This window comes from Hakea prostrata, chromosome 4 (genome assembly GCF_041222555.1).
Source record: "Hakea prostrata isolate BN-2017 chromosome 4, UWA_Hpros_2, whole genome shotgun sequence".
NCBI lineage: Eukaryota > Viridiplantae > Streptophyta > Magnoliopsida > Proteales > Proteaceae > Hakea > Hakea prostrata.
In genome coordinates this window covers 43626298-43643442 of record NC_142603.1, presented here as the reverse complement: position 1 = coordinate 43643442, position 17145 = coordinate 43626298, and the positions used below count along the sequence as shown (strand labels likewise).

The 17145-nt window shown below is 35.4% G+C and overlaps 2 protein-coding genes across 2 annotated transcripts; one reads left to right on the top strand and one right to left on the bottom strand.

Annotated features, from left to right (window-relative positions):
• The first annotated feature begins 8816 nt into the window (after positions 1–8816).
• LOC149018999 (uncharacterized) lies at positions 8817–12540 on the top strand. The gene is made up of 8 exons (XM_089153085.1): positions 8817–9448; positions 9853–9933; positions 10031–10090; positions 11289–11332; positions 11637–11679; positions 11781–11852; positions 11938–12039; positions 12123–12540. The coding sequence occupies exons 1-8, from the start codon at positions 9047–9049 to the stop codon at positions 12240–12242; spliced, it is 924 nt and encodes a 307-aa protein (XP_089009211.1). The 5' UTR covers positions 8817–9046; the 3' UTR covers positions 12243–12540.
• A 3541-nt stretch (positions 12541–16081) lies between these two features.
• On the bottom strand, positions 16082–16945 carry LOC149018998 (uncharacterized). The gene is made up of 3 exons (XM_089152502.1): positions 16880–16945; positions 16700–16768; positions 16082–16156 (listed from the first exon to the last, which is right to left on the bottom strand). The coding sequence occupies exons 1-3, from the start codon at positions 16943–16945 to the stop codon at positions 16082–16084; spliced, it is 210 nt and encodes a 69-aa protein (XP_089008628.1).
• Positions 16946–17145: the final 200 nt, after the last annotated feature.

Genomic DNA, 17145 nt, shown 5'->3' with positions numbered 1-17145 from the left:
CAATTTGGGCATTAATATATTTTGCTAATAGTATAAGACCAGATATAACATTTTCTATAAGTGTATTAGCAAGATTTATCTCTTCTCCAATACGAAGACACTGAAATGTTATAAATCATATATTTCAATATATTCGATAAATTATTGACATGATATTATTTTATGAATGTGGACATCAACTTACTTGTTATGCAGATGCAAGATTTTTATCTGATCTATATACAACTAGATCTCAAACAGGCTATTTATTCACAAGTGAATGTTAGCTATTTTATATTTGGTTTAGACCAATGATACAACACATTCTGGTAGCATGAGTATTCTACTAGAAAAAAGAGATTTGAACAATATTATATGAAGATTATGCTGCATGCATAGCTCAATTGAAGCGATGATACATCAAAGGAGATGTAACGATACATATTTCACTGAAATTCTTCTTCATTCATGGTCTTCAATGAAATGGTGAAATCGATGTTCAACAAACTCGTTCAAGTGATAGTTTGACAGATTTATCTACTGAGAAGTTGCATACTTCAAATCTTGAGAAGCTGGTATATGATATTGGAATGTACATACTTAAAGATACTCAATGATGTTATCATTAGGGGGAGTAAAATATGTGCTGCACTCTTTTTCCCTTAACCAAGGTTTTGTCCCACTGGGTTTTCCTGGTAAGGTTTTTAATGAGGCAGCTACCAATACGTATTATTTAGATATGTATACTCTTTTTCCTTCACTAAGATTTTTTCCCACAGGGTTTTTTCTTAGTAAGGTTTTAACGAGGTACATTATCTATTGATGGACATCCAAGGGGGAGTGTTATAAATAATATTGATTATGGATATCCATCACACCCCCAATAGACAATACTTTCAATTGAAGATCTCAACCACCTCAGCATACAATCTTGGTGATTCACATTCCCATCTTAATTGAAGATTACAGTGATCTCAACACACAATGTTGGCAGTCAATATTTCCAATTCATGCACCTTCTATCTTGGGCGGCAATCTATCTTTCCATATCAAGAATATCTTATTGTGTGCAAGAATCATATATTGTATTTCCATATCAGAGTAGATGCTCCTTCTACTATAAATATGTAATGCACTCAACTGAATGAATCACTTCTGATTGATCTTGTTCTAGTTTTCTTCTTTGTCTCTGATATATTCTCTTTATTTTATAACAGTTTCTATGTTTTACTAGTGTCAAGTATTTTTTTTTTATTTCCTATTCTTTATTTTAATTTTATATTAAACAATTTGATCCAATCAATACTATAGTAATCTAGATCTAAGCAAACATGTTGAATTTTCAAAAAAACCTCTAAACAATGAGCAAAAGACAAATTAGGCCACAAGCAATATCACATATATACAAATTGATAATGTTTTAAAACCCAAAAGAAAATAAAATCTAAAAAAAATTATAATTTTTTTTGGGGTAAGCTTCTATGATAGGTTGGTGGTGCCTTATGGTGGATATGTGAAACAATCACATTATGAAAAAAGGAAAATGAAATAAAGGGAGTTTGGTACTCGTGGTGAAACATGTGAAACCAAACTTAGAGGTGGAAGTTGTCTGTTTGGCAGGTCAGAAAGAAAGTGATAAAGCCAAACTTCACATTTTGGGTGTCTAGCTGTTTTTCTTAGATGAATGAAGACAACCATTAATCAAAGACCCCAAACGGGAGTAGAGAATATAGAAGAAAAGAAAAGGGAGAGAAAGAGAGATTTTTTTTTTTTGGGGGGGGGGGGGGGGGGGGGGGTTTGGGGGGGATTACTATCAACTTCTCGATAATAAAGTAGAGCTAAGACCCCAAGAAACAACAATAATTTTGTTCTTTCGGATATTCAAAATAGGGGAATGGAGGAGAAACGGAACTTAGTTGATACATCAAAGCAGATGACTTTTCAATTCAAGTCTGTAGATCTAGATTTAGAAAATCATCTTCTAAGGTTCTATTCCTAGCATAATTGAGACTTAAAGCATTGAACACTAATTTGCCTACCATGTCACAAACTTATCTCGAGAACAAACCAAATCCCTAAAGAACCTCAAGAGGGCATGTACAGTACGGCCAAATGGAGATACCAGCTTTTGCCCATAAGGCACGGGAATAAAGGGTAAGAGAAGAAGAGACAGTCAACATCTTTCGGACCATTTCAACACAAGATGCAATTGAGATTGATATTATCAAAGTGACAGTGAATGAGAAAAGACTGAGTGGAAAGCCAAGGATGCGACCTTCAGATCAAATCAAGGAAAACCAAATTAATGCAACTAGATCTTAATTTATTTTTTGGAAAACCCTCATTAAGCTAATAGACAGATCTAAATATGTTCAATAATTTTAATATAGATTTTATATAATTTATTTGTTTAAACATCAAATAAGAATGAAGTTATGGGAAGATTGAACTTTCAAGTCTCTCCATTAAAGAGAGTTAAGCACCCAAAAAGACACAGGGGTTGGATGTTGACCCATCTTGTTAATATGCTTTAATGAGGTATATAAATTGATTGGGAATTTCTATATTCAACTCTTTTGCTCACCTCACAATAAAAAATTAAACATAAAAAACCTCTTTTGCTCACGTATATCTTATGATTTGCTTTAATAAAATTGAAAGACAACCACAAAGGTGGCAAGTAAGAGCCGTGACTCAAAGCTAGTAGCTAAGTTGTTCTTTACTAGTGGGTTTCTTTCATTGAAAGATCATTTTCATCAAGATAAATAAAGCATAGCAAGAGAAACCCCCCAAATTTCTAAACCACTTTGCCAATCTCTTGAAGCTTGACTTGTCCTTTTTACACTTTAATGTGATAACTTGATGATTAACAATTTGTATACTCAACTCTCTTGCTAATCCATAGAGGATTTTGCATGCATGGTCAAACAAAATGGTGATATAGGATTTTGTCCAACAAGTTTGAAAGCAAATTGATGTCGCACGTTAAGCATGATTAACAAGAAAGAAAGATACATTTGAAATAGAATTTCGTACTTGTGAATTTGTAAGAAGGGTGAATACTGTGAACTCAGCAGTTAAGACTTTTACTACAGGAGTTGCGATCCTTTCTTAAGACGAGTAGAGGATTGTGCCCTCCTCATACTCCACCATATGTGTTGTTGGAGTGGGACCCACGACTATCCATATATTATCTATTTTATCAATGTTGTGATCAGTTGTCTTAAACATTTGGTAAAAAAGTGTGAGAGGTGCATTTTCAAGCACGAGATTCGTTCAAAGAGATCTGGTGTTCTAAGGGTGGTTGCCTCTTTCTGAGATTTGGATTTTTCTCAAATCAGAATCGATGATTTTGAAACCTAACAACCCTTCTCTCTTCTAACCAGAAAAAGAAGAAGTGTGAGAGGAATTAATCTTGAATAGAGGGTCAAGACTCTCCACTACATAATTTGAAAGCCAATTATCCTATGATAGGACAAGACCTTCAAAGGTGGAAATGCCAAGAATATGCTTTAGGTTCGTTTTATCTCTAGATGGGCTAACTGTGTAGCCGATTGTCTAGCTAGGAAGGCCCTATCCTTGACAAGTAGGATGGTTTGGTCTAATTCCACTCCTTGGCTTCTTGAAGCTTGTACTCAGGATGTCTTGGGCTCTTGTCCCCCTCTTAATTAAATCTCCTTTTACCAAAAAAAAAAAAAAAAAAAAAGAATATGCTTTAGGTAACCTAATTAATTTTGTTGGAATAATGACATTGAAAGAGATGAAATAGAATAGTTACTTGGAATATGCTTTTAGTGTACACATGCTCTCTTCTTTCACTCTTTCTCTTTATTGAAGGTTTGGACCATTTCTCTTTCTCTTTGATGCATGGTGTGGAGACTGTCCATCACAGTCACCAATAATTTATGGTGGACAAAAACATCTTTTGAAATTCTTGGTGTGTTCCATCAAATTCCAAGAGGCAACTAACAACCATTGGCTATTACTCATTATTGGTTGAAAAGTTTGGTAAACATTTAGTCCTTTTTAAATTCAAGAGCCTTAGATTTTGTTATTGTTAGCTAAGGTTTGTTTATACATATCCAGGGTTACAAAATTCAAAAAAAATAATATTGCAAGGTGGCTCAGTTGATAAAAGATCAATATTTCCAAGTAGGATATTATAGTTCCAATCTCCACGAAGCCATGAGCGAAGCTTCGCTTTATATTATGTAATACTCCCGTCATCTCCAATATATAAAATTAAATATTACCCACAAAAAGAATCGAATTCTTTTTGATTAGATGGTAAGGTCCTTTTTAATTTTCATAAATTTCACTTCGAAACTGGTTCATTCATACAAGAAAAAAGGTCAAATAGTTAACAGATGGAGATTTAGGTTCTTCAAATTGTAATTCTTCGATCTCGCTTTGGTTACATGAATCTAGAAATTTGAAATCTTTGGATTCACAAATGAAAGATTTATATCCATTTGGTTGTGTGAATCTCTGGATTCATGAAATCTAGAGATTCACATTTTTATACTAAAAAGGTGAACCTATTGATTTTATGGGTATGAGGTGAAATTTCTATCTAGAGATTTCATTTGAACTATGATTCAATAAATGTTTTTTTTAGGATGAATTTACAAATTTCATTCCAAAGATTTAAGATAACCAAACAGTTAATTTTGTGAACCATGACTCTCTTTATAGATTTAAAATATTTAAAATTTTGAAATCTCGAGACTTACATAATCAAATAGGCCATAATTTTTTTTTTTTGGTGCCAACCTAGGTTTTCAAGGCTTTGCCCTGACTAATCTAGTGTTCGACCCAGGTCGCACATCTAGCTGTGGTGGGTGAGTTTCTCAACAAAGATTTTTTCCATCTACAACGTTTCGATATCGAAACCTTGCTTAAGCGGACCAAACTGCTTACCACTTTGACTAACCCCCGTTGGTCAACAGGCTATAATTACTTGCTAAAATCTGATACTAATTATTTGAGGAGAGAGATCCCATAATTCATTATTACATGTTTCCATATATGAGATTAATCAGCTCATTTGGAAACATCTAATATGATCTTCATTTCCATAATAGGAATCTTTTGAAGTAGATTCTTTTTAGATACGAATCTTCTATCGATTTTTATAACTGTGAAAAGACAGCAGAGTGACTCAATGCACTTTTTCGGATAGATTCCTTTTTGGTGAAAGGTTCATAAATAGAATCATCTAGAAGGCTTGTCGTGCGACCCCTATTTTGCGGGTAATGACCTGACCCGTTGACCCGTTGACCCGTTAACAGAACCTACTTTGAATTCCATGAAGCTATGATTTCTTTGGTAAAGTATCATTCTGGACCGTCAGATTCAATGTCTTGATTCTCAAGCTAACCAATCCAGTCAATTTGGACGGCTGATACAGCCTTTGTCAATGTGGGCCATCTCCTAGTGTGTTAGTCAAGCTAAGCCACTCACCTACTCTCTCCTTCACCAACAATAAGTAAGTAAGTAAGCATGGACCAGCGCAGACACCAAATTTTTTATAATTATTTGTTTATTTATTTTTAAAAAGAGATAAAAAAATATTTCTCACCAAGAATATTCTCATTGTTGATCCCTACCTACCTATGGTTAAGAAAAGATGCTTTGGAATAATACTTGTACGGTTAGTGTACGATTTGGCATCTGATTTAAATATTTGGGAGAGAAGTTTGTTTGGTTGTTGTGAAACCTAGTATGAATTAATGGTGTCAATTTTGGATCGAAAATTGATAATTAGAACCGAATCATCTTGCTAGAAATTAGAATCGTTCGATCTGATAATCTATTGGTCTAAATTTGTTTGGTCCGTGGGAACTAGCGTAATTGAAAATGATATGTAAACTTGGACTTGTTTTGTATTATTTTGATCTTTAAAATGAGAAAAATTGTCCTTGTTATCAAATACTGTTATACAGGGACCTAGGATGATTGATATAATTTATCTATGGTAGAGTTCTTATTTTACGATGAAAGTTTTCATTTTTTTTATTAGACTATACAATGTTTGGAATCTATGAAAAATTGGGACCATCCACCCACTAGTTATTGCATTCAAATCTTAGGGTTTTGAGTCAATAAGTTTATTGGATTGGATTAAGATTGACAATTTAGGATTGAAACTAGTATGGAACTACACCAATTGAATATCATAGCTTGAGCATATGAATTGGTAATTGAGTATCTTCTCCTTTGTGATGGTAGCCATGATACATACTTGAACATGGCTATATCTTTTTCTATATCGTTCTCAATTTATCTTGGTCTTGGTACTTTCTATTTGATCACTTTCACGAGTCTACATCACCTATCCACTTGCTAACTTCACATTCAGCAAGTTGACGATATGCTTCTTCGTGAGTAGGTTAGCTTTGAATTGGGTTCCTCTACCTCAACCCTATCCTCCTCTTCTTTTTTTTTTTTCCTCTCTTTTTGGTAGACGGCCATTTCACTGTACATTTAGAAAAAATGACCCACCTCTAAACACGGATGAATTCTCATTAAATGTATCGTAAGAGTGAAGGGTCAAGATAGGGTTATCTTCTACCCTCGAAGGTAGAAGAACTAGATTCGTCAAACTTCTGGTTGGTGAAGGCATAGATTACTGGGTCCTACATTATAGACTCAACCTTGATGCCACACATGGTATCATGTATGTAAAGATCACATACTATAATAGGTCTGGAAGAACAAAGTCTTGAAAACCGGGGTTGGCAAACAAAAAAAAAGAAGAAGGTCTGGAGCTGGACTAGAGGTTGACTTTAACAGTCAGCTCAAGGGCCCATAAAGTTTGATTGAATAGGTGAGCAGCCCAAGCCCAACAATTGTCAAAACGCCTGCTAGGTTTGGGAATGCTGGCTTTGAGGCTAGAAGAGATAAAAACTCCCCTGCTCCATCTTCACATCTTGTGGGTCATCTCTAGAAGCAAGTATTCCCCTATGAAAATCAACTTCTAACCTCTCTTAAGAACTCTTGCAACTCTTCCCACTCTCCTCTAGGATCATCAATCAGGGCAGAGAATCACTACAGATCAGGGGGGAACCATGTCGGAAGGATGGATTAAGATTAATGTACATATATCCTTACATTCCTGGCTTTGGAGTGGTGGGTCAAGATTGCTCAGGTAAAGATGGTTTCTTTCTTGGAAATTCCAGCAGCTTCAATAACTCTAGTTTCAGATGCATGGGCTATTCGATCTGCAGTGCTTGTGAGGCTTCTTTAGAGAAGGGGTTTTCAAAGGTTATCTGTGAAGGAGATAAGTTAGAGCAAATTCAATTCCTTCTAATTGACCTGGATGAAGCCTGTAAAGATGAGGATGATGAGGCCACAAAACACGATTGGTCCAAGATAGCTGAAATCTTTGCCTTTCCTTGAAGCCCAGAAAGTGTACCCGGTCAAGGAACAAACCACAGCTGAGGTCAAAAGACTCAAAACTAATGCTTCTAAGTACAATTTTGCCTGCAAAGTTTTTGGCAATAAGGAAACAAAAATGTAATTTAGACGAAGACCAATGGATGCTGGAAAGTACTCATGTGTTGCTGCTTTTGCTGTTCTATTTAAAATTGTTGAATATGGCTCATGCTTTACATTGTGTTGCCAACAGACATAGGGGTTCTTGCTTCTTGGTGAGCGGGCAGGATCTGAGGAGGCTGCTTTGGTGGGAGTGTGGGGGCAGCACCCCCATGGCCTATAGAGGGTCCATGTTTATATGGGCCTTGGAGTTTCTATATAATTTGGGCTTGGACCCATGAATAGCTGCTTAAAGTTTTTAAGTGCACATATATATTCTCTTGTAATAGAACATTGTAATTTGTTGTTTTCGAGAAAAATATAATGAAAAACCTAATGTTGGACATAGTCTTACATTGAGGTGAACCAGGATAAAATCAGTCTTATTCTTCCTTGTTTTCTATTCGATTGTGTGTGATTGATCGCTCTAATCCTAACATCTGATATCGAACTTTAGGTTCTGGCGATTTGGCCACTTTTCTTTTGCGAATTAGGATTTGCAATTGAATTTGCTTGGTGAAGAATAATCTGTAAATCTGATCTGTAAAAGATGTCGATTGGTCAAATTTTATCAAAGAGAAGATAAAACAAAAAGTTATGATGTTGGAAAAAATTGACACAAAAGTAAATAATGCTGATTTTCTTACCAAGATAGTGAATTATGAGAAGACTGAATGGCGTACAGCTACTTTGGGTTTGAGAAAGTATGTGAAGCATTCACCAAGTGGGAGATTGTTGAGTATGGCTCATGCTTTACATTGTGTTGCCGACGGAGGTGAAGGGAGAACTTCTCTCTACTAAGAATTGGATATGAGAAGATAATTAGGTAGAGCATTAGGGCCATTTGAATTTAAAATTTAAAAGAATTAATAGAATCAAATCATGATTCTTAATTGTGGATAAGTTGTAATATTAAAATAGGTGATATGTAATATTTGGCACTAAAGTGAAGAATCTTGAGTTTCACAGTTTCACTCCACTATATTGGGTGACTTCAAAAAACTCATACTTACATATGTTTTACTTTGAAAAAAAAGAAAGAAAAGAAGAGTACTCCCAAACCTCAAAATCGTATAATGTAATTAAGATTATTAAATTCAACGGAAATAAGTATGCTTTTAAGTTTGAACAGATTGGGCAAATTACATATAAACTTATATCTTTTAATTCTTTAAACGGTAAAAGACATTTGAAATTGATTATTTTCAGGAATAGTATATTATGTAAATTGCTTTAAGATTCTAATTTTCTCTCTGGATAATCTTACGAATTTTCGTGTGGCCATTATTGCTGGCTAAAATGCGAGTGAGGAAATGTTGATGAACCATATTTCTCCACTTTTATTTCGAAAAATCTGATTTTTTTCAGGATACCTTCTAGACCCACATTTTATTTCCAGTATCAGACGATATCGTTGAGTAAGCCCTGCATCTGCATCCAAATTGCTAACAGATTGACTGGTAAAAAAATATTTGTTTCAGTATCAGTTCTTCTCTTGTTCGGGAGGAACTGACGTGCCTTCCTCTGCCATATGAGTTATCTGAAGTTTCAATTTTCACATCTGTATTTATCACAGAAAGCATATAACGATTCTGGTTCTCTTCTCTCTCCTCTTCAACCTCTTTCCCTCCGTTTCTCTGCTTTTCGAGACAAGCCCATATCCTACATTAACCACAATGCATTTTCGACATTTTCTTCCTTCTCTCTCCTTCATAACTGTTCTTACAAACGTCAGCTTTGGAACCCTGGAGTTTCAGAAAATAAAGCATCCATCTTGGGAGATCTTGAAGGGGAGTCCAATGCTTCGATGGAATTTGAGGATTTGGCAACCGATGGACTCGTTTATAGGAAGACACTGAGACTAGTGGAATGTTCCATGTTTGCAGCTGTTTCTGGTTTAGCTTATTTTTTAAGTAATTCTCTTGCGATTGAGGTATAATTCTTTCTGATGTATTGGAACTTGAAAGCTTAGAATTTGATTTACATTGCTGAAAGAATCACCAGTGTGGCTTTTGTATCTAAAACGATGAGAAATTGTAGTGATACTGACAAAAACCATTGAGAGGGGAATGGATGGAATTGCAAGAAAAAGAGATACAGTCACAGCACTTAAGTTGAGTTGCAAATGGGTTACACTTAATTGCTAGTTTATGCTGTACAGTAACACCTGTTCAGCTAGTCATTCTTTTCTTCCAAAAAATATTAATGAAAATTAGATTTTTGTGGTATGATCTTTATGCTACGTACAAACATGTCCTGTTCATGTTTGTGATATTGCCATAATGAGCTTGGTCACTTTATTGAGACACATTCTGTAATACTTTTGATTTCGTCCAGAACTATGTCGCTTGTTTCTTCTCATTGCCGATAGTAATCTCCTCAATGAGATGGGGTATTGCAGCTGGCAGAAAAACTATGGTTAGTCTCCGCGCCATCTGCTTCTGCTAGAATATTACCCTTTAGGAACAATGGTTTTCCTATTTACATGCTAATTGTTTGACTGTTGTACACGTAGGTCGCTACTGCTGTGCTATTACTTACCTTATCAGGTCCAGTGAAGGCATTAACCTATCTGGTGAGTGTTTGGCTTATTGGTTTTTCTTCAGCCCTTCACACTAGAAGTATCTCTTGCATTTGAACTTTATATTGAATGTCTTGAGAATCTTGTTTTTCAAAAGAATCAATATTACTGCGCTTAACAGTGCTGGGTTGGAGCTTAGAAGTTATGTGTTGCTTTGGTTTTGCAACATGATTTTATATATTTTACCATTGGTATGCCTAGTTTTAAATCGAAAGTATGGTTTTGCAACATGCTATAGAGGTGTTGAATCAGTCTCAAAGACATCCATCATCTCTTTCTCATGGTTCAAGAACTTGGTTAAAACCAATGGTTTCGAATCCGGATCTCGATTTGCAAAGAATCTGAGATAGAACTTGGTACAAGTCCGGTGTTGACCATATTTCACACATTTTTTAGTAGTTCATCCAAGAAATACCAGTTTCAGTCTTTTCAGCAAATTTAGACAGCACAGGCATTACATGACAAGTTTTTCTGTGAAAATACCAGTGGGAAATCTTGGCTGGTGAAAACTGGCCTTGACACCTAGATTAGAACCTTGCCTCTAGGTGATCTAGGATTACAATCACTTGTTCTAATTTTGGTCTTTGTATGGAAGTAATCTACATTCAGTACTAGACCTTTCGAGCTCTGATCTGGAATGGAGACTCTGGGTGGTGCTTCTTGGGTTCTATTGTATTTCTTCATGCAAAAAATATTCATGTCCTTCGATACACTTGAAGGTTGGGCTTACTTTCTGCAAATAAGTGTGGTCCTTGGATAGAAGGAATGCTCAAATGCATATCTTCAAACATTTAGTTCCGACTTTCAAGTAGATCCAAGAACAAGAATAAATTATTAAATATGAAAATAAACTAGAAAGATATTACAGATTTACTTGATTACTATTGATTGAGGTGCTTATGAAGCCAGAAAAGGTCCTTTTGTGCCAATACACTTTTAGCTTATAGAAAGAGAGACATACAAACACAGATATGTATTATATATTATCTGTGAAAATTGCATGGTAATTATAAAATAATAACTATAGTTTATAGTTCCTTTATGACCCCTTTTCATCTCTCTCTCCTTCCTGCAAAAACCTGCACTTTTCCTTGGTTATTTGTTTTTTGTTTGAAGCCCTGCTACTTTGAAACTAGATAAGGTTCATTGGCTAATGACTGACTTTCACTTTGTTCCTGGCATTAATGCGCAGCTTATGCATGGATTTGTTGGTCTTGCACTGGGTACTTTATGGAGGTAAGCAATTGTATTGTTCAGACGTATATAATCTGTTGTTTAGGTTGACCAAAAGGTCAAACATTTGCATCACATTTCACCTGTCAGCCCCTCAACCAACAGTAATCAGGCATATCCAGTGCAACATGGTTGAACTAATTCATTAATGACTCGTACTGGCAAACTAAAAATATACGACTTAGCATAGCTGTTTTTAACTCCAGAAAATCTTTAGAGTGTAGTCACCCACTTCTATTTATGCCATTTGTCTTTTATGTGCTCTTCACAATTTAACTAACTGCATGTTGGTTATTTTACTTCTCAGGTTAGGGATGAACTGGGGCCTCTCAATCCTTTGTTGCACACTTGTACTTTCTCCTGCCCTGCACCTAACCTTGCTTGCTGGTGCAGATATCTCCTTCAGTTGCTTATTTATTGCTTATGTTGATGCTATTGAACTGATGTGCAGGTTCGAGCCATGGGTGCCATGGGATATGTCCTAATATCCTCATTCTTGATAAGAGAAAATATACTTGCTCTGGTAACTAATTATCCTTCAGAAAAATAATGTTCTTTGCTTTGATCCCAGAACACACTTCCTTATGTCATCTATTGTTTGTGTGCAGATAACAATAAACATCCATGCTTCTCTTACCTACATACTTACAGCCATAGGTGTAAATACAATTCCGTCAATGACTGCAATATACGCTATATTCGGGACCGTGGTATGATCAAAATTTATTTGACTGTTTTCTTTTTGCTGCGACATCAAATGGCATTCTTACAAATTTTTTTTTTCTTGTGACAGCTTTTGCTGAATTGCGTGTTTTTTGTATTCTTGCTTCACATTCTGTATGCTGTATTCCTGAGCAGACTAGGGATGAAAGCTTCTTTGGCTCTGCCAAAATGGCTAGAGAAGGCAGTATGAATGCTTTGTTCTTATAGGAGGTGTTGGAAGATTGGAAGAACAGTGAAGGCAATATGACTGCTCTTGATGGAGGTGTCCCTCATCACACCAGTGACAATTTCTTTCCCTATTACACTTTGACCTTGTCTGGTGATTGCTATTATATTCAAATCTAGATTTCATCATAAACCTTGACTTTAGTTGATCATTCATCAATTTTAAGAGTAAAATTATTTTTTGCCCTTCAAGAAGTCGCATTTAGTTCTTTGTGTTGATTATCAATGATTATACAACTGTAGTTGACATTAAATTTGCTCTTAGACCTAGCCTAGTGTGTTTTTCTCCAAGTTACATCTGTTGTTTTGAAGCAATATCTCAAAACAGGCGAACTGGGTGCTGAAGTTTTCTACACAAACAAAGCCCAAGGGGATAATTTTCCCACACAGTTGTACCCAGTAATTTTTGCTGAGAGAGGATTTAAAGCAATTTCTTATGAAATAAAAATCAGAACAGCTCTTTTCCCCAAACCAAAAGAAAAAAAGAAAAGACAACAAGAACTTCTGGGTACATTAAGTTTTTCGCATTAGAAATTAAAACCCTATACTACCCATACGTAATCAGAACAGCTCTTTTCCCCATTGTGGCAGTACCCAACAGTTTATGGATTCAACCATGTTCCTTCTATGTAGCCAAATTGTGATGAACAGAATTCTAAGAGCCAACATAAAAGCATATTTGTTTACCTGAAGCAGAATTTCCTCGTTTATCTATTGAGCATTGTTAAACCACAGAGAAGTAAATTTTGTTACAGAACCCTGTACAAGGATTAGCTATCTATCCAAACCATCATTCTTCTGCATATATTTCACAGATGTGGTTGCCATTCAAGTCGAAAATGAACAGCAGTTAAATCTCATTGCTATGCCTATAACAGACAGATCGAACTACCATTTTCAGGATTTTTCATAACTCCAAATCAGAAGTGACTTCAATGTCTGTCAGAAGAGCTAGACTTGAATAGCTGGGTCCTTATATTCACCTGGCGCATATAAAGATCATCTGGTGTGTCTATCTCCTCCAGCCATGAATAGTCTTCTTCCTTTTTCGTCTAGTATGTCAGCTCTATTGGGTATTGCTGTAGTTGCAGTCAATTTAGTTCACTATTCTCTTGTAACATTGAATCATTGAATCTATTCAAGAGTTTTAGTTACAGTCCAGTTACAGAGCTAGAATACGGGTAGTCTGCCAGCAGCTTCTCGATAAGGAGTGAGAATGTCAAGCACTGCACAACTCAATACTGCAGTGAAACAATGGATGTTACCTCCACTATGGGGTGCAATACAGCCAGAGGAATACTTTGAAAAGCAAGTCATATGAGCAACTGGATACTGTTAACTTTCACAGTAATGAATGTCTAATTCTAAGATAAGGATCTCTAGAGAGGCAATTTACTGATGCACACAACACTGACGCAATGATCAATTTGAACCATTTCTTATAAGGGGTTCGAGTCAAACCACACATACCTACAATGTTTCAAAGTAAAAGTAAAAGTAAAAGGAGTGAACCCGGTGCTGAAGGCTTACGCACAAGCAGAGTCGAGAGGGCAATATAAACCCTTTAGTATAAACTCCGAATCATGCTTAATTACCTTAGTAGTTAAAATAAAAAATTAATTTTAATTAATTTAAGAGTAAATATCAGTTATTTCTCTCTTAGTTTACCAAATGACACTTGATCCCCTCTCTTAGCTAGATATATCACTTACCTCCCGTATTACCAACAAACGTATCAAACATCTTATTTCCGTTAACTTTTTTAGTCAAATTCTACTTTTACCATTAAATATTTATCTAAAACCCCTAACTACGTACCCTTAACTAGAAAGATTTTTTAGTTTAAACCTCAAATTACACTTAATTATCCTAGTAGTTAATACCTTAAATTATCATTAATTAATATTACAGTTAAACTCCAAAATACCTTAAATTACCTTAGAAATTAAAACCCTTAATTAATTTTGTTCTTAAAAACCCCCCAAAATACCCATATGTTTTTTAATTAGACGTCTTTCTATAATGATACCAAAAGAAAACGTTAGAAATACATCTAGCTTTTTTTAGTTGATTTCTTCTTTCAAACAAAGGAAAGATGGTAAAGATTAAAGAACATAGAGGCATTTAGTATTTTAAAAATAAAATTAATTTTTACATCAAACAAAAGTAAGGTTTAAAGTATCCCGCGATACCATGCAATATTAACCAATACGTATCCATATTTGACCCAATCGATACGATAAATCTCGATACGTCTTTCCATTGAATTACACTAAAATACATTAGTTAGAACGATACAATACACGATACATGACGATATATCTCTTAAAATCACGTGACTGATACGATACTCGATACCGATACTTTAAACCTTGAACAAAAGCTAGACACTTTTGTTTACAAACCTTCGAGTTTTTGGCCGTTAGTACATCAAACAAGCAAGGAGTCAACCACTAACCTTATCTTGTTAAATCAATCCTCAATCCCCCCCCTACTTCAATCAATCCAGTTATCCCTAGCACAGGACTCATGGCTCTCGCTTATTTTACAACTGGTGAATTCTCTGTTAAATTAGCAGGAAAAACCTCGTTGAAACTTCCTAACCATGAATCACAAAATACTTACTTACGATGGTAGAATATTTCTTGGAAATTACCACTCCATCCTAAATTTAAATATATTTTCTGAAATCTATTGAATGCAAGTTTACTAGTCAAGACAGTCATTTTCCAATGTACGATACATTCAATATGTCAACTATGTGGTGACATTGACGAATCAATATGGCATATTTTCCTTATGCAATTGGACAAAGAAGATATGGGTGGAAAAGAAACTTGATTAAGAAAGGAGCATCTCACTCACAACTCCATTAATTTGTGCAACTTTGTATTACTTAATTCAGGATTTGATGAAGACACAAAACTATGGTTCTTTTTAGTTTTCATAATAACATGCTACCATATTTGGATAGAAAGAAACTCGAAAGTTTGTAATAACAAAAACCCCAATCCACTAAGATGCTCAATCATGTCAACAAATGCATAGGAGATTTGAAACTACAACCAAAACATAGCACTGCACTTGAGGAGAATCATAGCATGAATTTACAAATCCCATTTCCTTGCTTTTGTTCTGTTAAAAATGCCTTCCATTTACCTACATTAATGTGTGCAAGGGTACTTAATGAACATCTAAATTGCTTCAATTGGATTGTGGAACTTTTTTTGGAAAACAATATTCAATTTCTCAGCAAACGTAACGTGCAATCTTAGAACATCTTGGAGGAACTACTACATCATATCTTTGAAGGCATAGACACAAGTCACACAATAAAACATGAACCATATAAAGAAAGTTTGGTGCAATGAAGTAGAAACGCAATGTATGTTACAAGGAAAGGGAAACACACCGTGGCCTCTAACTTTGATCCCTACTTTGGCAAGAGCTATAACTTCCATTGCAAACCTCCAATTTTGTAATATCAGATCCCACACCATTAGACAATGGCTACTAAGATTAACTATACTATCTAAGATTTTATAATATTTTCCCTTTTTCTCATAAGGAAAAAAAAATTGTCAACAAGTCTATGCTGAATTCAGCTAACTTGTCCATTAGATGCAAAGAGAACTTATAAAAGCAACTGTTGCAAACTAAAAATAAATTTATTGAATGAGGTTTGTTCTTACAACTCCATCTACATTGAATTATTCTTCTTTATTGAAGGAGAAGAAAATTGATTGTCTCTTCTTCAATTAAATATGACAAAACAATCAAAAAAAGAAGGGGGGAAAATCATTTTCATTTGTTCATGCCCACTGCATTCTTAACAGCATCCGTTGCTCCTTCTGCTTTGGCTTTCATTTGTTGGCCAGTCTGCACAAAAATTATGAATCATTACTTAGAAATCTAAGCCATAAATAGTCCTATCAAAGGATTGGATTGAAACAAGTTGGCATGTTCTATCCACGAGGATAAAATATTGTGCTCTCGTCACATTTTTCAACCACAAATCTTGGAGGGGCTCCATCTCTTGTCCACCTTGTTAGCACTTAGAGGTGGATCCCTTCTAAATGTTGGGTGGAAGGATGTGAATGGATCACAATTCTCTACACACAAGGGTAGAAGATCTGGACATGATCGAGACTACCATGTTTCATGCAGCTAGTTGTTGCGAAATAACAAGAAGTGAAGTTAAAGTCTAGATCTTCTATCCATAGGGACAACACTCTGTGCTTTCCTCACTTCTCTCCATCAATAATATAGGAGGTCCTACATCTAAGATCCAATTGTTAGATCCCAAATGTGGGTCCTTCATACTTGTGGTGAGGAGGTGCGAGAGGCTGCAATTTGCGCTACTCCTGTGGGTAGATGATAGAGATCCAAAGAAGTTTGGGTGTTAATAGAAAAAGATCAAACCTCTTGACAAGATTGCTGAGCAGAATTGACAGCATTAGCTGCCTTGTCCATCATTTGGTCCTTATTCATCTGCATCATTAAAGAATCATCAGATTGACACATAACATCATCTCGCATATTTATCAGCATAAGCATTATTCATCACTCATCATGAAGCTTTAAGCTAATTGATTAGTTTACCTGAGCATGGGCTTTAGCCTCCCCAGCTTGGTGACTGAGATTTGTAGACTGGGAATTGTCAGCCATTTTTGGTTTATCCAAACACCTTGCAAAAGTAACTAAAGAGAACTTGGTTTCAAATGTGGGATTTGATGATGCTAAACCATTGAAGGAAGGGGAGCTTTATAGTCTCCGACAGTGATCTTTCTCTTGACACTTGTCAGATTCAAGCGATGTTAAAAACAAATGTGGATCTAATCGTTTTCAGCTCTACCCAGATGATCACG

Coding starts and splice junctions, on each gene's coding strand:
- LOC149018999 (XM_089153085.1), top strand. CDS start 9,047: ATGAGTTATCTGAAGTTTCAATTTTCACATCTGTATTTATCACAGAAA. Junction 11,333..11,636: donor GCACTGGGTACTTTATGGAG/GTAAGCAATTGT, acceptor TTTACTTCTCAG/GTTAGGGATGAACTGGGGCC. Junction 12,040..12,122: donor ACGCTATATTCGGGACCGTG/GTATGATCAAAA, acceptor TTCTTGTGACAG/CTTTTGCTGAATTGCGTGTT.
- LOC149018998 (XM_089152502.1), bottom strand. CDS start 16,945: ATGGCTGACAATTCCCAGTCTACAAATCTCAGTCACCAAGCTGGGGAG. Junction 16,769..16,879: donor AGGCTAAAGCCCATGCTCAG/GTAAACTAATCA, acceptor TTAATGATGCAG/ATGAATAAGGACCAAATGAT. Junction 16,157..16,699: donor CTCAGCAATCTTGTCAAGAG/GTTTGATCTTTT, acceptor ATTTTTGTGCAG/ACTGGCCAACAAATGAAAGC.